Genomic DNA, 19565 nt, shown 5'->3' with positions numbered 1-19565 from the left:
CCCTTCCTCGAAAATGAGATTAGTGACTACCTAATATGCCATTCTAGAGCCTTCATTCAGTAACTGATAGAAGCAGAAGCAGACACCTATAGCTAAACACTGAGCCGAACTTCTAGAATCCAGTTGCAGAGAGGGAGGAGTGATGAGCAAAGGGGTCAAGACCAGGCTGGAGAACCCCACAGAAAGACCTGACCTGAACAAGGGGTAGCTCATGGACCCCAGTCTGATAGCTGGGAAACAAGCATGGGACTGACCCAGATCCCCTGAATGTAGGTGTTAGTTAGGAGGATTGAACAGTCTATGGGGCCTCTGGTAATGGATCCGTTTTTTTTATCCCTAGTATACCAATGGACTTTGGGAGCCCATTCCACATAGAGGGATACTACCTCAGCCTAGACACATGTGGGAGGGCCTGAGCCCTGCCCCAAATGATATGACAGACTTTAAAGACTCCCCATGGAAGGCCTCACCCTCCCCCCGGAGCAAAAAGGGGTAGGGCTTGCTGGAAGGAATAGGGGAGAATGAGAGGGTTTGGGAACAATGATTGACATGTAAAATAAGCTTGTTTCAAATTTAAATTAAAAAATTATCAAAAAATAAAATAATATCTATATACCAAAAATCAAAACAAAACAAAACAAAAACAAAAAACAATTTAACCCCAATGGAACAACTGGAAAAATAACAGAACAGACTAAAAGACACCAATGCTTCAGAGATAGAAAGCCAAAGTCAAATATGTGACACAGTTGTATTAGCATTGTACTGCTAAACAAAAGTCACCAAATCTAAGTTCCATACAGTCATACAGAGGTCCCCAGAAATATTCATTGTTAAGGAAGGGCATACATTTATTGTCAATAGCATTTTGTGAGAAAGCAAACCTTTTGCTTTGAAAACTGTAACTACAGAATAGATTACAGAGTGATTCATCTCATAAAAGATTCTGCCACTGAGGTTTTGGGTGTCAAATACAGCAAGTTAAACAGAGTCTTTCTTTAAAATAAAAAAGAATTTTTCCATTTTTATATTCTTGGCTTCAAAATAGATATAATTCTAATCTTGCCTGAAGTAAAATGATCAGAATGCTATTAACACTAGAACATTGGGCAAGTCATGTTATAATATGACTTTAGTTACTTTTTTACTATTATTTCTTCGAGAAGTTTCTCTTGCAGCATGCATCAGTTTTGGCAAGTTAAAGTTATGATTATAAAAACCCAAGAAGACACACTAAGTAGTAAACTTGCTATTGTCATTGTGCATTCTAATCCACACTAGCTAAGGCCATTATGTAAATGTTGTAATCATTGCCTAGATTTCAGATTTATGAAGGTGCCGTTATTATTCCTGTGACTTACTCGGAAGAATTCTTTTGTTGACCCCGAATCCAGTGTACCATATGCAATTTCTGTTTGTTTGGCCAGGTCTTCTGCACTTTCTATGGGGGAGACCATTCTCTCCACCGTCAGGAAAGCAGCCAGATTAGCAGTGTAAGACGAGATAATGATGAGTGTGAAGAACCACCAGACTCCTCCAACAATCCGACCTGACAGGGACCTAAATGTGGACAAGATCATTCAGTTTTCCCTTTCTAACCCACAGAGAGGAGAAATAGATATCACTAGTTCTCAATCACATTTAAAAGTTACAGTATCAAATATTCTGTTCTTTTCTGATAGTGTACTTAATGAGGCTTACATTGATGCATGCACGATGAATATTAAGTGTCAGTGAAGACATGGCAAAATGACTTTGTTATATTGGCAGAAATGGGGAACTATCCTGTCTGGCAGATAGCAAAGGAGACTCTTGCTTAATGTCTTCAGTACCCTTTCTGACACTTCAGCATCTTCAAAGAAGGGTGCGGCCATTGATAAATGACAGCACTATTCTGGTTTAACTGACTACGTTTTAGCTTCTCTTCATGTTTCAGAAGATAGAGAGTTTAAATTTTAAACTAATAGAGTTTAGAGTTCCTGCACAATGGTAGATGCCTTTCAGAGACCTAGAGAGAGCCCATCAGAGCTCTTCAGGACTCCATGGAAGCCAGGATGACTCTGGACTAAGTGATACTGGAAGATTCGGCCCTAAGAGATCTTACTTCAAGTTGAGTTGATATCCTAAAAGAATATTTTACGTGATATAACAATGTCTAGCAGGGCTGTGTAGGTCAGTGTTAGCACAAAGTAATTTAAAATAAAATACATGGAGGAATGTTCATAAGTAATTTCACTCATTTTTACCAACAAGACAAGGTCACTCTCATTATGTTGTCCAGGCTGGCCTGAAACTCACTATGTGGCCCATAGTTTTCTTAGACTTGGAGCAATTCTCCTGACTCAGCCTCCTGAGTGCTGTAGATAAATCATCACACCTGCCAAATATTTTTAAAATATATATATTTAAATTTTTTAAATTACATTTTATTTGTGTGTTAGTATGGCGTGTATACACTATGTCATACATAAAGAGGCCAGAGGATGACTTGAAGGAGACAGTTATTTTCTTCTACCAGGTAGATCCTAGCAATTGAGCTCAGATCCCCCGCGTTTGGTGATAAGTACCTTTACCACCAGAGCCATTGCCCCAGCTTGAAACATTTTTTGCTTTATATAAACAAAACTTGGAATTTCCTGTAGTTCTTCTACCCCTCTGCCCTCTTTGCTAATTTAAATCAGGTCTTTTGTGATTTAGAACATGGCACCTGCTAGTTGTAGCTTATTATTGGCTTAACCTTCACTTCAAAAAGGTGGGTTTGCTCTTATCCTTCCTTTTTACCCCTGAATTCAATGTTATTGAAATTTAGCAAATTTTACCATTTCCTGGGTATTGTGAATTTCAGATGCACTGGGTTTAAATGGCCTCCTTTTTGGAACATATATATTTATAAACGTATTTGTTTGTTCAAATATATAAAATCCAACATTTTGCTTCTTATTCTCTTTTAGTTACTGTGTGGGAGAAATCCATCTTTGTGTGTGTGTGTGTGTGTGTGTGTGTGTGTGTGTGTGTGTTTAGCAAGGTGGAATTTTGGTGTTGTAGTAACAGAGTTGCAGGACAAAAAAAAAAAAAAAAATCAGGAAGCCCCACGAAGAAACATAGAGTATACATGGCCAGACCCTCTCTGATTCTCAGTCTCCTCACCTGCATTGTGAAAACCATACACATCTACTACAATGCATACCCATTCAGTTTTCAGGATCCCCAAAGCAGAGATTTCCCTTAAGTTATGTGCATTAAGTTCAACAACGATTTTTGATGATAGACCACAATTACAGCCACAGCAACAGTTTTTGGATAATATATACCATAAAAATGGATGTTATTCTATAGTTCAGATTTTGGTAACACCTGTCAAGCCATTGAATGAATCATATTACAAAATAGTACTATGGAATAGTGTTACAAAATAATACATTTCTTTTTATGTTGCATCTAATTTGTGTGGTAGCTTAGAAGAAATTAGTTATAAAGTAGGATTATCAGAGAATTGATTTTTTTTGCTGCATTTCAGATAGTGTTCTGACTGTAGGAGAGGAAGACAGAAACTGTGGAGAACATTCAGAATCTTTGAGAACTGGCAAAAAAGTGCCAGTTTTGTCACTAACCTGGGTGAAATGTCACATCCTTGTTGCATAAAGGCCCCCAGGGAAAACCAGAGGCTGTTAAAGATGCCAAACTCATTGGGAGGCTGGTCGCTGGGACCTTCCTTTCCGTCCTCAGGCTCTTCTGTGTGCCACTCATATGGGCTAAACCTACTGACTAGAAACAAGACCACACTGACACCAATGTATGCAAATACTATGCACATCCAGATTTCATAGGCCAGAGGGTCTAAGAAGGAGAATACTCCCGGTTTGGATTTCTGAGGCTTCTTGATCATGATAGAGATGCCTAAACTCATAAAAGGCTTGGAGAAGTCGATGACCTCTTCACGTACCAAGGTGATTGTTAGAGGTGCAATAGCAATTTCTGCTTTCTATAAGAGAAAACACACATGGAAATAGTGAATGCCATGAGGCAGTTACTAGTGGAGTGACCAGCAAAGTTTATTAGTCATGCATTCATTGTTTAAAAAAATCATTTTGTTTGTCATTTGTGATAAGTCCCAAATACAGGCTAATAAACATGCAATGGCTTGGTTTCATTAAGTATTACTTAAATTGCATAGAATCTTTTAAATTGACAAAGGTTTTTGTGTTTTGTTTGTTTGCTTATTTTTTGAGACAGAATCCTACTGTATAGTTTAGGAGAGCCTTGAATTTGTGAACCTCAGCTTTCCCAAGTGTTGGGATTACATATCTGTACTTCCATGCTCACCCACACAAATATTGTCTTGGATACTTCCTGATCAGTGTTTCCCTCATCAAAACCAACCCAGTTCTTTTGGCAACATGTTTTAGCGCTGTTCATACATAAAAGTCTGGAAACTGGCATGTGCTTCCTGTGATACTCATCCTTTGATTTTCTTTTTCTAATTCACTTTTAAAACAAGATTTTAGAACACAGTTGCTTTAATTAATAGATATCAAAATCACAGGACCTTTTTTCATGTTTTGGTGTACCCGAGTTATTTTTTTCCTGCATCTCTAAAATGGGATTGTGTTTTTGCCTGTTTACCTTAATGTGTGACTCTGATTATCTACTATACCCTTAACTGGACATTAGTGAGCATGTGCTGGCAGATTCTTTATCTGATACATTTTAAATAGTATTTTAAATAGCCCATTTCCTAATGCTTTTCTTGACAAAACTGGAACTGAGTTTTCCAACTGTAGCAGCTCTTAGATTTGAGTCTAGCAAACATCTAGAATAGAATTATATAAATTGCGTGATAACAACTGAACTGGTCTGAATGACACATTAAAATAGAGTTTTATTTACTTCACAGGAGAATAGTTTGCATCAAAATGGGATCAAGCACATTTAGACAAAATCTTTCCCAGACACTATCTTTTTTTAAGCGTCTATTTTGATGTGTTTGTGTGTGTGTGTGCACATGTGGGCAGGTTCCCACAGAGACCAGAAGAAGGTACTGGATCCTCTGGACCTAGAGCTGCCCAACAATAGTGCGAGGAACTGACCTCTGTTACTGAACTGTTTGCAGAAGATTCTGGTGCTCTTAACCACTGACATTTTTTATTTTTATGTTTTAGACTTATTTCAAGACAACCTCTCTTAAATCCCTGCCATATAATTCAGGCTCCTGGTTCAGTATAATGATCATAGCTCAGTACAATGGATGAGGATATGTGCTGACATTGTATGCTATGTTGTATGTTCCTTGTTACACACACACACACACACACACACACACACACACACACACGGGAGGGGGAAATTGAAAGAGTGTCCTGAGAGTGTATGTCAGGTTCCTATGTTAGCTCTCAGTATAAGTGATGAAAGGCAATCAATGTATAACAATTACAACAGCAGTTTCCCAAGAGTAAACAAAAGATAATGGGTCCACAGCTTGTCATTTTGCATGCTAATAGGCTTTGTCTAGGAGACACTGACTGCAAAAGAACAGAAAAATAGCCTGTGGAAACTGTAAGAGACATGAAGGCAATTCCTTTGGAAACAACAAATCAAGAGATAGAGATTGGTGGCTTCAAATCCTTGCAAATCTGCTAAAGAAGCAATATGCTGTCACCAAGACTCTCATGCCTTCTCTTTGCTCTCTGAGAATTGCATAATGTCAGGACTTTTCTGTTACTGTGATGTGTGTTTCTTATGATCTCTTGTATCCATTTTTCAAACATAATTTAAGAGACACTTTGTCCTACTGGAACTGCTGCTCTAGGTGAGCACTGGGCCAGAGTACAGGTCCATCAACCTCCCTACCTCCAAGGAACTTCTTGGGTATGCTCTGAGCACAATGGATCCACCTATCCACTTGGGACCACCTTGAGGCCACACTTGCCTGATCTTTGGACTCCATCACTGATGGCCCTCTGCCAGAGGAGGAGAGACCTTGAGAGTTTGAATCATCCAGAGTTACAAACATCAAACTCCTGACCAACCTATTACCACAGTGAGAGTAGGGTAGAGAGAGAGAGACTCCACTTGCACCCACTGGAAGAAGCGATGGGAAGACAGCAATAAAAGAAAACACCTAACAAAAGAAAGACAAGCATGACACCACCAGAATCTAGGGATTTTACACCAACTAGACCTGAACACACCAAAGCAGATGAAGCAGAAGAGAATGACTTAAAAAATAACTTCATAAAAATGATAGAGGTCCACAAGGATGATGGGAGAAAATCCCTTAAAGAAATGGAATAAAAAATAAACAAATAAATGGAAAGAAATAGAGGAAAAGGCCAAGCAAAAAACATGCAAGTACTGAACAAATCTCTTAAAGAAAGTAAGGAAAGCCAAGAAAAAAACAATCAAACAGATGAAGGAAACAATTCAAACACTTCAAGACCTGAAAATTGAAATAGAGACAGTAAAGAAAACACAAACTGAGGGAATGCTGGAAATAGAAAATATTGGTAAATGATCAGGAACTACAGATGCAAGCATAACCAACAGAATAAAGGAGATTGAAGAAAGAATCTCCAGCGCTGAAGTTAAACTAGAGGAAATAGATTCATCAACAAAAGAAAATCTTAAATCCAACAAATCCTTAACACAAAACATCCATGAAATGTGGGACACTGTGAAAAGTCCAAACTTAAGAATAATAGACATAGAGGAAGGTGAAGAAGCCAAGCTCAAAGATGCAAAACACATATTCAACAAAATTATTAAAGAAAACTTTCCCAATCTGAAGAAGGACATGACCATGAAAGTACAAGAAGCATACCGAAAACCAAAAAGACTGGACCAAATTAAAAAAAAAAAAAAAGTTCCCTAGCCACATAATAATCAAAACACCTAACATACAGAATAAAGAAAGAATATTAAGAGCAGCAATAAAAAAAGACCAGGTAATATATAAAGGCAGATCTATCAAAATTGCACCTGACTTCTTCATGGAAACTTTCAAGACCAGAAGATCCGGGATAGATGTTCAACAAGTACTAAGAATTCATGAATGCCAGCCCAGGCTACTATACCCATCAAAACTCAGTCACTATAGACAGAGAAAACAAGATATTCAATGACAAAGCCAGATTTCCACACTACATATCCACAAATCCAGCCCTACAGAAAGTTATGGAAAGAAAACTCCAACCCAAGGAAGTTTACCACACTCACAAAGAAATAAGCTACAGATAATCCCACTTCACCAGAACCCAAAGGGAAAAGCAGAGCAATTATAATCATTATAACATACCAACAACAAATTTAAAACAAACAAGAACTAACAATTAATGGACCTTACTTTCCTTCAATGTTAATGGTTTTAACTTGCCCATAAAAAGACACAGGCTAACCGAAAGGACTCAAAGACAGAATTCATCCTTCTGCTGCATACAAGATATATATCTAAGCTTCAAACACAGTCATTATCTCAGGGTAAAGGGTTGGGAAAAGATCTTCCAATCAAATGGACCCAAGAAGCATGCAGGTATAACTATCCTAATATCTAACAAGTTAGACTTAAAACCAAAATCAATCAAATGAGATAAAGAATTTCATTTTATATTCATCACAGAAGTCCATCACTACAAAGTCTCAATTCTGAACATCTATGCCCCTAATACAAAGGCCCCCACATAGGTAAAAGAAACACTGCTAAAACTCAAAGCTCACATAAAACCTCAACACACATAGTGGGAGACTTAAAAACCCCATTCTCACTACTAGACAGGACAACCAGGCATAAACTTAACAAAGAAACAAAAGAACTAACAGAGGTTATGTCCCAATTATATTTAACAGACATCTATAGAAAATTCCATCCAAACACAAAAAAATACATCTTTTTCTCAGCTCCACATGGAACCTTCTCTAAAATTGACCCCATACTAGGCAACATAACAAACCTCAACAAATTAAAAAAAAAAAACAATTGGAATAGTCTCCTGTGTCTTATTAGATCATTATACTTTAAGGTTGGATTAAACAACACAAATTGCAGAACACTGAAAAATGCATAATTGCACTATTCTTGGGTCAAGGAAGAAATAAAGAAAGAAATTAAAGATTTCCTAGAATTCAATGAGAATGAAGACACAACATACCTGAACTTATGGGACACTTTGAAAGCAGTGCTATAAGGAAAGGTCATTGCACTAAGTGCCCATATGAAGAAAAAGGAGGATAGTCACATTAGACAATTAACAGCACAACTGAAAGCCCTAGAACAAAAAGGATCAAATGCATACTGGAGGAACAGATGCCAGGAAATAATCAGTTTGAGGGCTGAAATCAATAAAGTAGAAACTAGAAAAACAATTCAAAGAAATAATGTAACAGAGTTGTTTCTTCCAAAAAATCAACAAGATAGACAAACCTTTATCCAAACTAACAAAAAAAGCAGAGAGAGAACATGCAAATCAACAAAATCAGAAATGAGAAGGAGGACATAACAACCGACACTGAGGATATCCAGAGAATATTGAGGTCATACTTTGAAAACCTGTACTCCACAAAATTCGAAAATTCAAAGGAAATGGACAAATTTCTGGATAGCTATTACTTACCAAAAATAAACCAAGAACAGATAGGAAGCTTAAATAGACCTATAACACCCAATGAAATAGAAGCAGTCATCAAAAGGCTCCCAACTTAAAAAAAAAAAAAAAAAAAAAAAAAGGCAAGGGCTAGATGGCTTCAGTGAAGAATTCTATTAGAAATTCAATGAGGAGCTAATACCAATACTCCTCAAATTGTTCCACTCAATAGAAGAAGTAGGTTCATTACCAAACTCTTTTTATGAGGCCACAATTACCTTGGCACCTAAGCCACAAAAAGACACAACTAAGAAAGAGAACTACATACCAATATTCCTCATGAACATTGATGCAAAAATACTCAATAAAATGCTGGCAAATCGAATTCAAGAACGTACCAGAGAAAACATCAACCATGCACAAGTAGGTCATCCCAGGGATGAAGGGATGGTTCAACATATGGAAATCTATCAATGTGATCCACCATATAAACAAATTGAAAAAGAAAAACAATATGATTATCTCACTGATGCTGAAAAAGACTTTGACTAAATCCAACACCCTTTCATGATAAATGTCTTGGAGAAATCAGGACAACAGGAAGATACCTAATCATAATAAAAACAATATACAGTAAAGCAACAGCCAACAGGAAACTGAATGGAGAGAAGCTTAAGCCTATTCCTCTAAAATCAGTAACAAAACAGGGTTGCCCACTATCTCCATATCTCTTCAATATTGTACTTGAAATTCTAGCTAGAGCAATAAGGCAACAAAAGGAGATCAAGGGGATACAAATTGGAAAGGAAGAAATGAAACTGTCACTATTTGAAGATGATATGATAGTGTACATAAGTGAACCAAACAACTCTACCGGGGAACTTCTACAGCTGATGATCACATTCAGCAAATTAGCAGGATACACGATTAACAACAAAAACAGTACCCTAATATATACAGTCAGTAATGGGGCTGAGAAAGAAATCAGAGAAACATCACCCTTTACAATAGCCACAGACAACGTAAAGTATCTTGGGGTAATGCTTACTAAACAAATAAAAGACTTATATGGCAACAACTTTGTATCTTTAAACAAAGAAATTAAACAAGATACCAGAAAATGGAAAGATCTCCCATGGGCTTAGATAGGTAGGATAAACATAGTAACATGGTAATATTGGCAAAAGCAATCTACAGATTCACTGCAATCCCCATCAGCACCCCAGCACAATTCTTCACAGAGGTCAAAAGGATAATATTCAACTTTATATGTAAAAACAAAAGACCCAGGAGAGCCAAAACAACCCTGTACAATAAAGTATCTTCAGGAGGCATCAGCATCCCTGACTTCAAGCTCTACTATAGAGCTATAGTCCCGAAAACAGCTTGGTATTAGCACAACAATAGACAGGTAGACCATTGCAATTGAATCGAAAGTTCTGATATTAACTCATATACCTATGAACACCGGATTTTGACAAAACAGTTAAAATTATACAATGAAAGGATGATAGCATCTTGAACAAATGGTGCTGGAACAATTGGATGATGGTGTATAGAAGACTTCAGAAAGACCCATGCCTATCGCCATAAGTTGATATGGACCAAAGCCCCCAACATAAATCCAGTCCCACTGACCCTCTCAGGAGAGAAGGTGGGAGGTACCCTTGAACAAATTGGTACAGGAGACTGCTTCATGAACGTAGCACTGGTAGCACAGACACTGAGATTTACAATTAATAAATGAGACTTCCTCAAACTGAGAAGCTTCTGTAAGGCAAAGGATGCAGTGGACAATACCAAATTGCAGCCTACAGACTGGAAAAAATCTTCACCAACCCCATATCTGACCAAGGGATGATCTCCAATATATACAAAGAACTCAAGAAATAGTCACCAAAATACCAAATGTCCCTATTAGAAAGTAAGGTGCAGAACTGAAGAGAGAATTCTCAATAGAGGAATCCAAAATGGCTGAAAGACACTTAAGAAAGTTCTCAACATCCTGAGCCATCAGGGAAATGCAAATCAAAATAACTCTGAGATACCATCTTACTCCTGCCAGAATGGCTAAAATTAGAAACACCAATGGCAACTTATGGTGGAGAGGATGTGGAGAAAGGGGAGCACTCTGCCAAGGCTGGTAGGAGTGCAAACTCGTACAGCATTTTGGAGATCAGTATGGTGGTTCCTCAGGAAAATGGGAATCAGCCTACCACAGGACCAGGCAATTCTGCTTTTAGGCATATATCCAAATGATCCACATGTTCGTAGCAGCATTATTTTTAATAGCAAGATCCTGTAAGCAATCTCGGTGCCCCTCAACTGAAGAATGGATAAAGAATATGTGGCACATTTACATAATGGAATACTACTCAGCTGCAACAAAACAAAACAAACCAACAAACAAACAATGGAATCTTGCATTTCATAGGCAAATGGATGGAACTTGAAGAAACCATCCTAAGTGAGGCAATCCAGTCACAAAAAGAGTACCATTGTACATGTACTCACTCATTTATGGATTTTAGATATAGAGCAAAGGATCACCAGCCTGTAATTCACATCACCAGAGAAACTAGGATACAACGAGGAACCTAAGAGATTCATATGAGGTCCCTCGCAGAAGGGGAAAGGAACAAGATGTTGTGAGCATATTGGGAGTAGGCTGGGAGGCAGTGAGTGGAGAGGGACTTAGGAGAAAGAGAAGGGGAGGAGAGAATAACATGTGTGACTAGGAATACTGAGTTGGGGGATGAATAGATGAGAACAAAAAAAAAAAAGAGATACCATAATAGAGAGAGCTATTATAGGTTTGAGGAGAAGGTTGACTCTAGAGAAATGTTCAGAGACCTACAAGTGTGACCCCAACTAACCATCTGAGCTATCGTGGAAAGGCTACCTTATTTGCCCTTCCCTGATAATAAGACTGATAACTAACTTACATGCCATCATAGAGCCCTCATCTAGGTGCTGATGGAAACAGGTGCAGGCACCCACAGTTAAACATTGAGCTGAACTCCTGAAATCCAGTTGCAGAGAGGGAGGTGTGATAAGAAAAGTGGTCAAGACCAGGCTTGACCCACAGAAACCCACAGAGACAGCTGACCTGAACAAGGCGGAGCTCAAGGATTCCCAAACTGATAGCTTGGAAGCCAGCATTATACCAACTCAGATCTGAATGTGTGTCTCAGTTTGAAGTCCTGGGCAGTCTAAGAGACAGTGGCACCTGGATGTATCCCTGGTGCAAGAAAGGACTTTGGGAGCACATTCGCCATGTAGGGATACTCTCTTGGCCTAGAGACAAGAGGGAGGGCCTAGCCCTTACTCCAAATGACTTGAAAGATTTTGATGATCTCTCCTGGAAGGCATCACCCTCCCTGTGGAGTGAGGATAGGATGAGATGGGAGAGGAGTTGGGAGGCATGGGAGGGAGGATGGAGAAGGAATTTGGATCCATATATAAAATAAGAAAAAACAATATACATATATAAAAATTATTTAAGAAGTAAAATATGGTGACAACACTTGTGCAGGGGTGATCTGGGAAGGAGAGACATATAAATGATAGCCCAGAAAATTCTCAGGTAGGTCAGAGCATCTGCAGCTAAGTAGTGATGTAGCTAGCAATCAGAAATGCTCCAAAATTTGACAGCTTTTAGGGGTAGATATTTATTAGCAAGTGAAAATTCTACCCACATGTTTAGACTTTGTTTTCACCCCTAAGATTTCCCATTAGGAATATGAAAGTATATTTGAACAGGAAAGCTGAAAAATTGTAGCCTTCTGACCTATTGTATTTTGGGTAACAGAATTTAGCCTGTGTTTCTAATAATTGGATCATGCCATTTTCTGAAGTATGCTTACAGTATTAGAAATTGGAGTTTTAAGAGCAGAGTGTTAGGGACTCCTCCTTCAGAGCTTAAAACCCATTATGACATTATCTATGAACCCGTGGCAAAACACATTCTGCATATTATTTCTTAAACTTCATCTTTCCTTCATTTGAGTCAATGAATCCCTCAGCGAGTCTTTCCCATTGATGTCACACTGGTTGCTCTATGATGTGACCCGTTTTCGGGTGTCTGCTGAAGTTCTAGCTATTGTACTGCACCCGGTGGAAAATGTTTTTCATGTTATAGTTTGAAATGTGGATGCAGTCAAATGCTTCCCCTCAGAGCCAGAGGGGATGGCGGAAACCAGGAGAAAAAGGCACTCTAAATCAGCTGACCAACATTCATATGAACTCACAGATACTGAGGTAGCAAGAACAAAGTCTACAGGGGTCTGAACCAGCATGATTGTGTGTACACTACAGCTACTAGCTCAGTGTTTATAAGGGACTCCTGCGTGTGTGTTTCTTTTCGTGGAATCTTTTCTTTCTGTTGGTTTGCCTTATCTAACTTCATTATGATAATTTTTGTTTGATCTTATTTTATTTTGTGACTTTTTTTTTTAAGAAATAAAGGAAGGAATAAATGAAAACCTGGCTACTAGGATAAAGGGTAACAATTGACTTTATTTTTACCTGTGGGAGAGAGGGAATCAGTTTTGTTGAGTAGAATGATGCTGGATATTTTAATCACTCCAGGACAGCTTCCATGTTCAGGACTAGGTGACCACCACATGGTATTTTGCTTGTGGTGTGTGTGTGTGTGTGTGTGTGTGTGTGTGTGTGTGTGTTTGTGCTCATGCATGCATTTATTTGGGTATAGTTGGATGGTGCTGTTTTATTTTGTTTTCTTGATTTTGAGGTTTTGTTGTTGTGTTTGATTGTTGTTTGTTTGCTGAACTTAAATTTGAGTGAGGAGCTGGAATTACTTGGGGGAGGGGAAGAATATGATCAAAATACATTTATGTTTAAAAATGGTTTAAATAATAAAATATAATAACAAAAGAAAGAGAAACGAGATGCAGAATTTTAAACTGTTTCATTGCTGTTCTAGCCAGGAATTTAATTCCTTCTTTGCACTCTTCCTGTATCTTGTGTCTGTTTACATTTTTCCTGATGAAAGCTGCCTCTCCGTATAACTCCTCATTTCAAAGGGGTTTCCTGAGGATTAATTAGAGAGAGTGTATATTGTAAAATTGAAATCTGTGAACTACAAATTAGCATTTAGAATAACTCACAGTATGGTTTCTGGATGCACAAACCCTCCTGCGCGCAGGCTTGGACTCTGCATTTTGGATATATTATAGCATCACTAGGGTTTGATTGTGACACTACAATGGCTGCCAAAAACGAGGGGCCTTGATCTTGTTTATTCAGGCAGAATTTCCCTGCTGTGTTGTGTTGTGATTGCCCTTGGCTATTAATGTGTGCATTCCATATCCAGTGTGTTTGCTCAGGGGAAGGGCACAGCATGCTGTGTGAAAGGCCTACTTTGGAAAATATTCTAGCTTTTGTGTTTTGTTATATATGCTAGAATGACGAGGCGGGCGGGGGGGAGGGAGGTGCATTATCTGAAGTGTACATTCACTGTGGCTCAAAGAATTGTAAGAAACACAATACTGTTGGGTATTTCAGACACTGGGAGACTATGGTAATCAGAAGTTAGTTAAAAGACACTTATGAGCAATTCTAAATAATAAGGCACACATTAGATAAAGTAGTCACTGACTTTATACTTTGGAGGAAATCTTACCAGTAGCAGATTGCTCATGGGGCTTTGAAGCTGTCTGTGGTCTAACATTTTAAGGTGTATTCATCACAGATTTTAAGTCAATGTGGCTTTTGTTTTCATTCCTGTCTCTGAGCTATGTGGAAGACACTGTCGTCTGAATTTTTTTATCTCTTTTCTCATTCTAAGTTACCAGGATCAGTTCTGTTACTTGGAATTTGTATTTTAGGAAAGAGAGAAATGTTGAATATAATGAATACCCTTTGAAACATTGCTACAAATTAGCAAAGAATGTAGTCATGGATGTTTAAAAATTGATACATGCTCAAGGGAAAAGAAGCTTCAGGCTTATGTAAGTAAATTCCTCATAAATAGGTTTGCTTACCCCATACACAAGCTCTCCTACCATTCCATTCCAGATTTTAGTGTCTGCATCCCTTGCTCCATATTTTCCATCAGGGACAATGGCAATTTTATACTTGATACCAATATGTTTTGCAATTTCAGATGCCAAATCTACACAGTAGCCTTCATACTTGTCATTTCCTTCAAACATTTCATGATTTTTCTTGTACATAACATATGGGGATTCCTACAATGAGAGAAGCAGAACTGTAAAGGAGAAATTTAAAAACATTTGAAAAACCGTTCGGTAACTATAGTTCCAGAACTTTTGACAAAAGAATATGTCTATTATATTTATATGATTTTATGTGGCTAGAATTATTGATAAGAGAGGTGAATATGTAAAAGTATGTAGAATTGTATTATACTGGTTTACATTGAGTAATATAGATAAAATTTAAAAATACTTTGCGTGGTTGTTACATATCTAGTACTATGACTTAAAAAAATAAAAATAAAGCCATTAGTAATTTTTTTTTCTGAGACAGCTTTAGCTCTCCTGGAACCCACTCTGTAGATTAGGCTGGCTTTGTACTCGTAGAGATCTGTCTTCCTCTGCCTCCAGTGCTAGGACTAAAGGAGTGAGCCACTACCCCCCCACTTCCATTGGTAATTTTCTAGGGAAGAGTCTTTAATAATTTTTAGCCTTGAAACTGACATTTCCAGAGTAATTCACAAAATCAAAAGTTATTTAATGGTGACTATAGTGTATTCAAAACGTATTCACAGTCGTCTAACTTCATATTCCGTCCCCCTTTTTTTTTCAAAATACCATTTCAAGTGTGTTAATAAGGTGCCTTTCTCAGAGATGGCATTTGTTACAGTTCTTCAAGTAAGAAATAATAGCTTAAAGGCACATAGCGTTAGTTACTTGTGTGGAATTCACTTTGCTCCTATTGTGTCATATTTTGACTTTAAATAACAAATGTGCCTCATAAATTTTAAGTTTATTATGAAATTTGTTTCTGTGTCCTTCTACACGTAAAGAATGTGCACTTTGATATTCCCATTTAGTTTTCTATGCAATGACTTAGAGGATGGGAGCAAGAAGAATTGAGAGCATCCTCATCAATTGAAATAGCTTCCTGGTCTTTAATAACTGCTAAAATGTTTTCATTAAGCCTGTGTCTCTTTTCTTCTTTTTCTCCCTCTCTCACCCCCTCTCTCTTACTCTCTCTCTTCCTCCTTCTCTCTCTCTCCCCCTTCCTCCCTCCCTCTCTCTCCTCTTTTCTCCCTCCCCCCTCTCTCTCACACACACACATACACACACACACACACTTCAATAACAATATTTTTAGGCTTTAATTTAAGAAGTGGTTTAGCCATCCCAGAGTGATTGATCTATTAGCACCTATCCATAAACAGAAAGATGGGTTTGATAGGTTTGTGGTATACACTATGGAGGTAACTCCTGACCATAACTCAATGTTTCACTTTCAGAAAAGTAGTAACAAATTGGTGTAATATTGTTGATATAATGTACTTACATTTTATAGAGAACTTATACTCTAACCCTAATTTAAGATTGTCCTAAGAGTTTTGTCTTCTTTTCCCCAGAAAATTTTTTTTTCAGTTAAAGAATTTGAACTTGCATTTAGAACTCTACAATAAAAAGCAGCTGAATCTACAGAGTCCAAAAGCCCCATACCAATTCTAACTTTATTCTAATCACCCAATTTAACAACTTGAGAAAATTAGGAAATTCCTTAAAATTGTATTCCTCATGCAGATGTTTCACATGTTTTTCCAGTGGGAAACTACTCAAGACAGGCCTTTATACTATTTTATTAAATTCTTCCTTTGGTTGCCATGAACATGTGACCCAGATCCTTGGCACTGGATAGATATTGAAGACTAGAATAGGTTAAGAAGTAAATTCTGCCATTCATAAAACTGAGGTAACTATTTATACCTTCTTTCACGGAGATTGTCTATTAGCCTTCAAAAAGAGGTTTGTATGAAAGCTTAACATGCTTTTCAAACTACGAATGTGACCAAGCAAATTCATGGGTAGCTGCAAAGAGAAGATTTTCTAAACTTTAAAATATTAGTAGCTTTATGAACAACTTTTTCATCTTTTTAGAGTCATCTAATTAGACAATAGAATAGTATATAGAAAATAGCAAAACCACACATGTAAAATTGAGTGTAAAACATTGCAATTGATATATCTGTACAGTTAGAATATTCAAGTAGAACAAGTTATGCTAGTACTCTCATTTGGAAGTAAAGTTGAAGGTCATGTTTAAGGTGTCTTGAGTACATGAACATTTAGGAATTTTGCCTTTCAAGTAAACATATTACTGCATAATTTTCAAGAGGTTTTTTTTTGGTTTCTAACATGGTAACTAGTTTGCTCTATGAAAAGCTGTAAGTTCGTCATTTAATCACACGTTAATTAAGTGCTTGCATTTTGCCAGACATTTACTGGAACATAGGCCTAGAAAAAGAAACACAGTTTGTCCTTTGTCTCCTGGGGATCAAGATGCTTGTACATTCTTTGTGATAAGAATAAAGGGATACCAGTGGTGAAAACAACAACAGATTTAATATAAAAAGAAGTTTCTCTTACTGACTTTGTGCTTCTTTTTGCTAGATGCAATGTTGAGTCCTTGAACTATGTACTTTGATTTACATTTTGCGTTGCATCTTGAAGTAAGCACCTCTTATCTTACAGACAGGAAAACTGAGAGTCACAGAGGTTAAGTGAGTACTCAATTGTACTTGGTTAACAAGTGACAGAAATGGGAGTCATGTTTTATTTTCCAAACATCTGGAAACTCTTGCATTTGTTACAATACCCATTAAAAGACTTGTAACTAACTTGTAACTAACTTCATACAATTTAGCAAGACAGGGAACAAAATTAAATGTATATGTTTCTATACCATTAGACAAGGCAAGTATGACATTTTGAGTAAAGAAAGTAGAGTAAACGGTTTTCACTTGTAGTAAGTGCTGACCTCCCTATTACCCTTTCAGACTAGGACCATTATGACTAAGAAGTTATGTCAGAATACAACAATTCAGATTTTCAAAATGAAGGTAAATAGTGGCTCCTCGTACACAGGGCTATCTGTCTTCAGCAGGTAGATCTATGTTAGACTGAAATATTTATTTAGGACCCTCTTTCATTTTTTCCCATTTCCTTCTGGACAGCTGCTCCCCTTGAGTCTTTGTTTCTTGCCAAATATTGCAACTAAGATTAGAAAACCCTTCAGCTTATTGAAGATTCTAACAGTTACCCAGACAATATTAAGGGTCTGAAATGTATACAGTAAGGAAAAACAAAACAAAACAGAAAATGACTGACAACATGCTAGGGCACAGAGACAGGAAAGGGAGAGGAGAGCTAGGGACGTTTTGTAAACCTCCAACAGATTCCTGAGGGTTTTTCCATTTGCTTTCCCTTCATGTCAAATCCATGTCAGTCACAAATCACTAGCTCTCAGCTGCCTCCTTTGTAACGAACTATCTGCTGGTAGCTATTAAAACTTTGTACACTGGAGAGGTTTTATATCAAGTTTTAGGGTTACTACGCTTAAACAAAATACCAAATACGCTCCATGCAATATGAAGAAAATGCTATGATGTTACTGGGGTAGGGGATTTGTGGAACATCTTTGTGAAGTGGCCATACAGAATCCTCAGTGTTTTACTGTGGTTAACGATAGGAACATCAGAGGAGAGAAATATAAATCCTTACTTCTTTAATCACATGCCACTGTGCTTTAGGGGATGCTATGAGACTCTGCTGGTATCACTTCTTCGCAGCAGTGTATTCATTAAGATAATTCCTGTGATGGATGGTGTTCTGTACGTTCTGGGTTACTTCAGAAAGGGTACCAATCTCAGGCTGAAGCTGCAACGCTAGGCCTGGCTTGTGAAAAGTTTGCCAATAATATATTAAAATGATTTGAACCTTGAATTAGTTAAACTAAATATGATCACCAGGATACATGTCCCTCACTGAAGTATTGTTTTGTATTACTGGAATTTAGCAAAATCAAGTGTTGAAACCAGAAACTCAGCACAAAAATTACCACTTTGTAAGTTTCACCATTATAAACAACCATTATAAAAAAGAATTTTATTCCATTTTTTTTAAACAGGGAATCTTTACAAAGACTGATAATTTAGTTCTGTGAGCAAAATTAAGGAAAATGGAAATGAAACTCTTGTTCAATTTAGAAATAAATGAGTCAGCCGAGCTGTTGTGTTGCACAACTTTAATTCTAGAAGGCAGAGGCACTCAGATCTCCGTGAGTTTGAGGTCAGTCTGGTCTACAGAGCAAGTTCCAGGACAGCCAGGAATACATAGAGAAATCCTGTGTTGGAGAAACAAATACCAAACACTAAGAAAAAAAAATAAAAGAAAAAATGAAATGAGCAAATTTAAGCACCATAATTTCAAGCTAGAACATTTTTTTTTAAAAAAAAAAAAAACTTCATTGCTATAAGCCCTTTCTAGGAAGGGGAATTAATATTTGGTATGGCAAAGAAAATGATCGTTTCTATTTTTGATGTAGATTTTATATTTACAAACACATATTATTAATATATGTATGCTTCTTGTACTATGTGTTAGTATATTTAAATTTTTTACATAATATATTTTAAAGTTATAAAAAGTTAAAATAAGGAAGATGGAGTAATTACACAAATGAGTTCATGTTTGAAATGCAATTCTAATGCTACAGTGAATAAATTTGGCTTTATGGATATATTTCTTAGAGAATTGTGTATTCATAAGATAGTATCACCTTATCTAAGTGGCATACAATACTAACTCATACTAACATAGAATTAACTTATGGTGTAAAGCACTGAAGAATAAAACATGTTCTCCCTCCAATGGACTTACTTCTTGGAGCATTCAAGAGGAAAGAAGGTGTTGAGACAGGAAAAGTATACCCCCCCTTTTCCTGAGTCTACAGAAGCTATGTTTACCACAACAACTATACTTC

The 19565-nt window shown here is 37.2% G+C and overlaps 1 protein-coding gene across 7 annotated transcripts in view; it reads right to left on the bottom strand.

Annotated features, from left to right (window-relative positions):
- Gria4 (glutamate ionotropic receptor AMPA type subunit 4) overlaps positions 1-19565 on the bottom strand; it is a 345494-nt gene that overhangs the window by 48261 nt on the left and 277668 nt on the right. For all 7 annotated transcript variants that reach the window (XM_051177800.1, XM_051177798.1, XM_051177799.1 and 4 more), the window contains exons 11-13: positions 14579-14785; positions 3612-3982; positions 1362-1560 (exon numbers count right to left, since the gene is read on the bottom strand). In XM_051177800.1, coding sequence (XP_051033757.1) covers positions 1362-1560; positions 3612-3982; positions 14579-14785 — 777 coding nt within the window. The remainder of the gene's footprint in view (positions 1-1361; positions 1561-3611; positions 3983-14578; positions 14786-19565) is intronic.

Source organism: Phodopus roborovskii, unplaced genomic scaffold (genome assembly GCF_943737965.1).
Source record: "Phodopus roborovskii unplaced genomic scaffold, PHOROB, whole genome shotgun sequence".
Classification (NCBI taxonomy): domain Eukaryota; kingdom Metazoa; phylum Chordata; class Mammalia; order Rodentia; family Cricetidae; genus Phodopus; species Phodopus roborovskii.
Note: the sequence above shows the minus strand (reverse complement) of the source record. Positions and strands in the feature narration are given on the sequence as shown.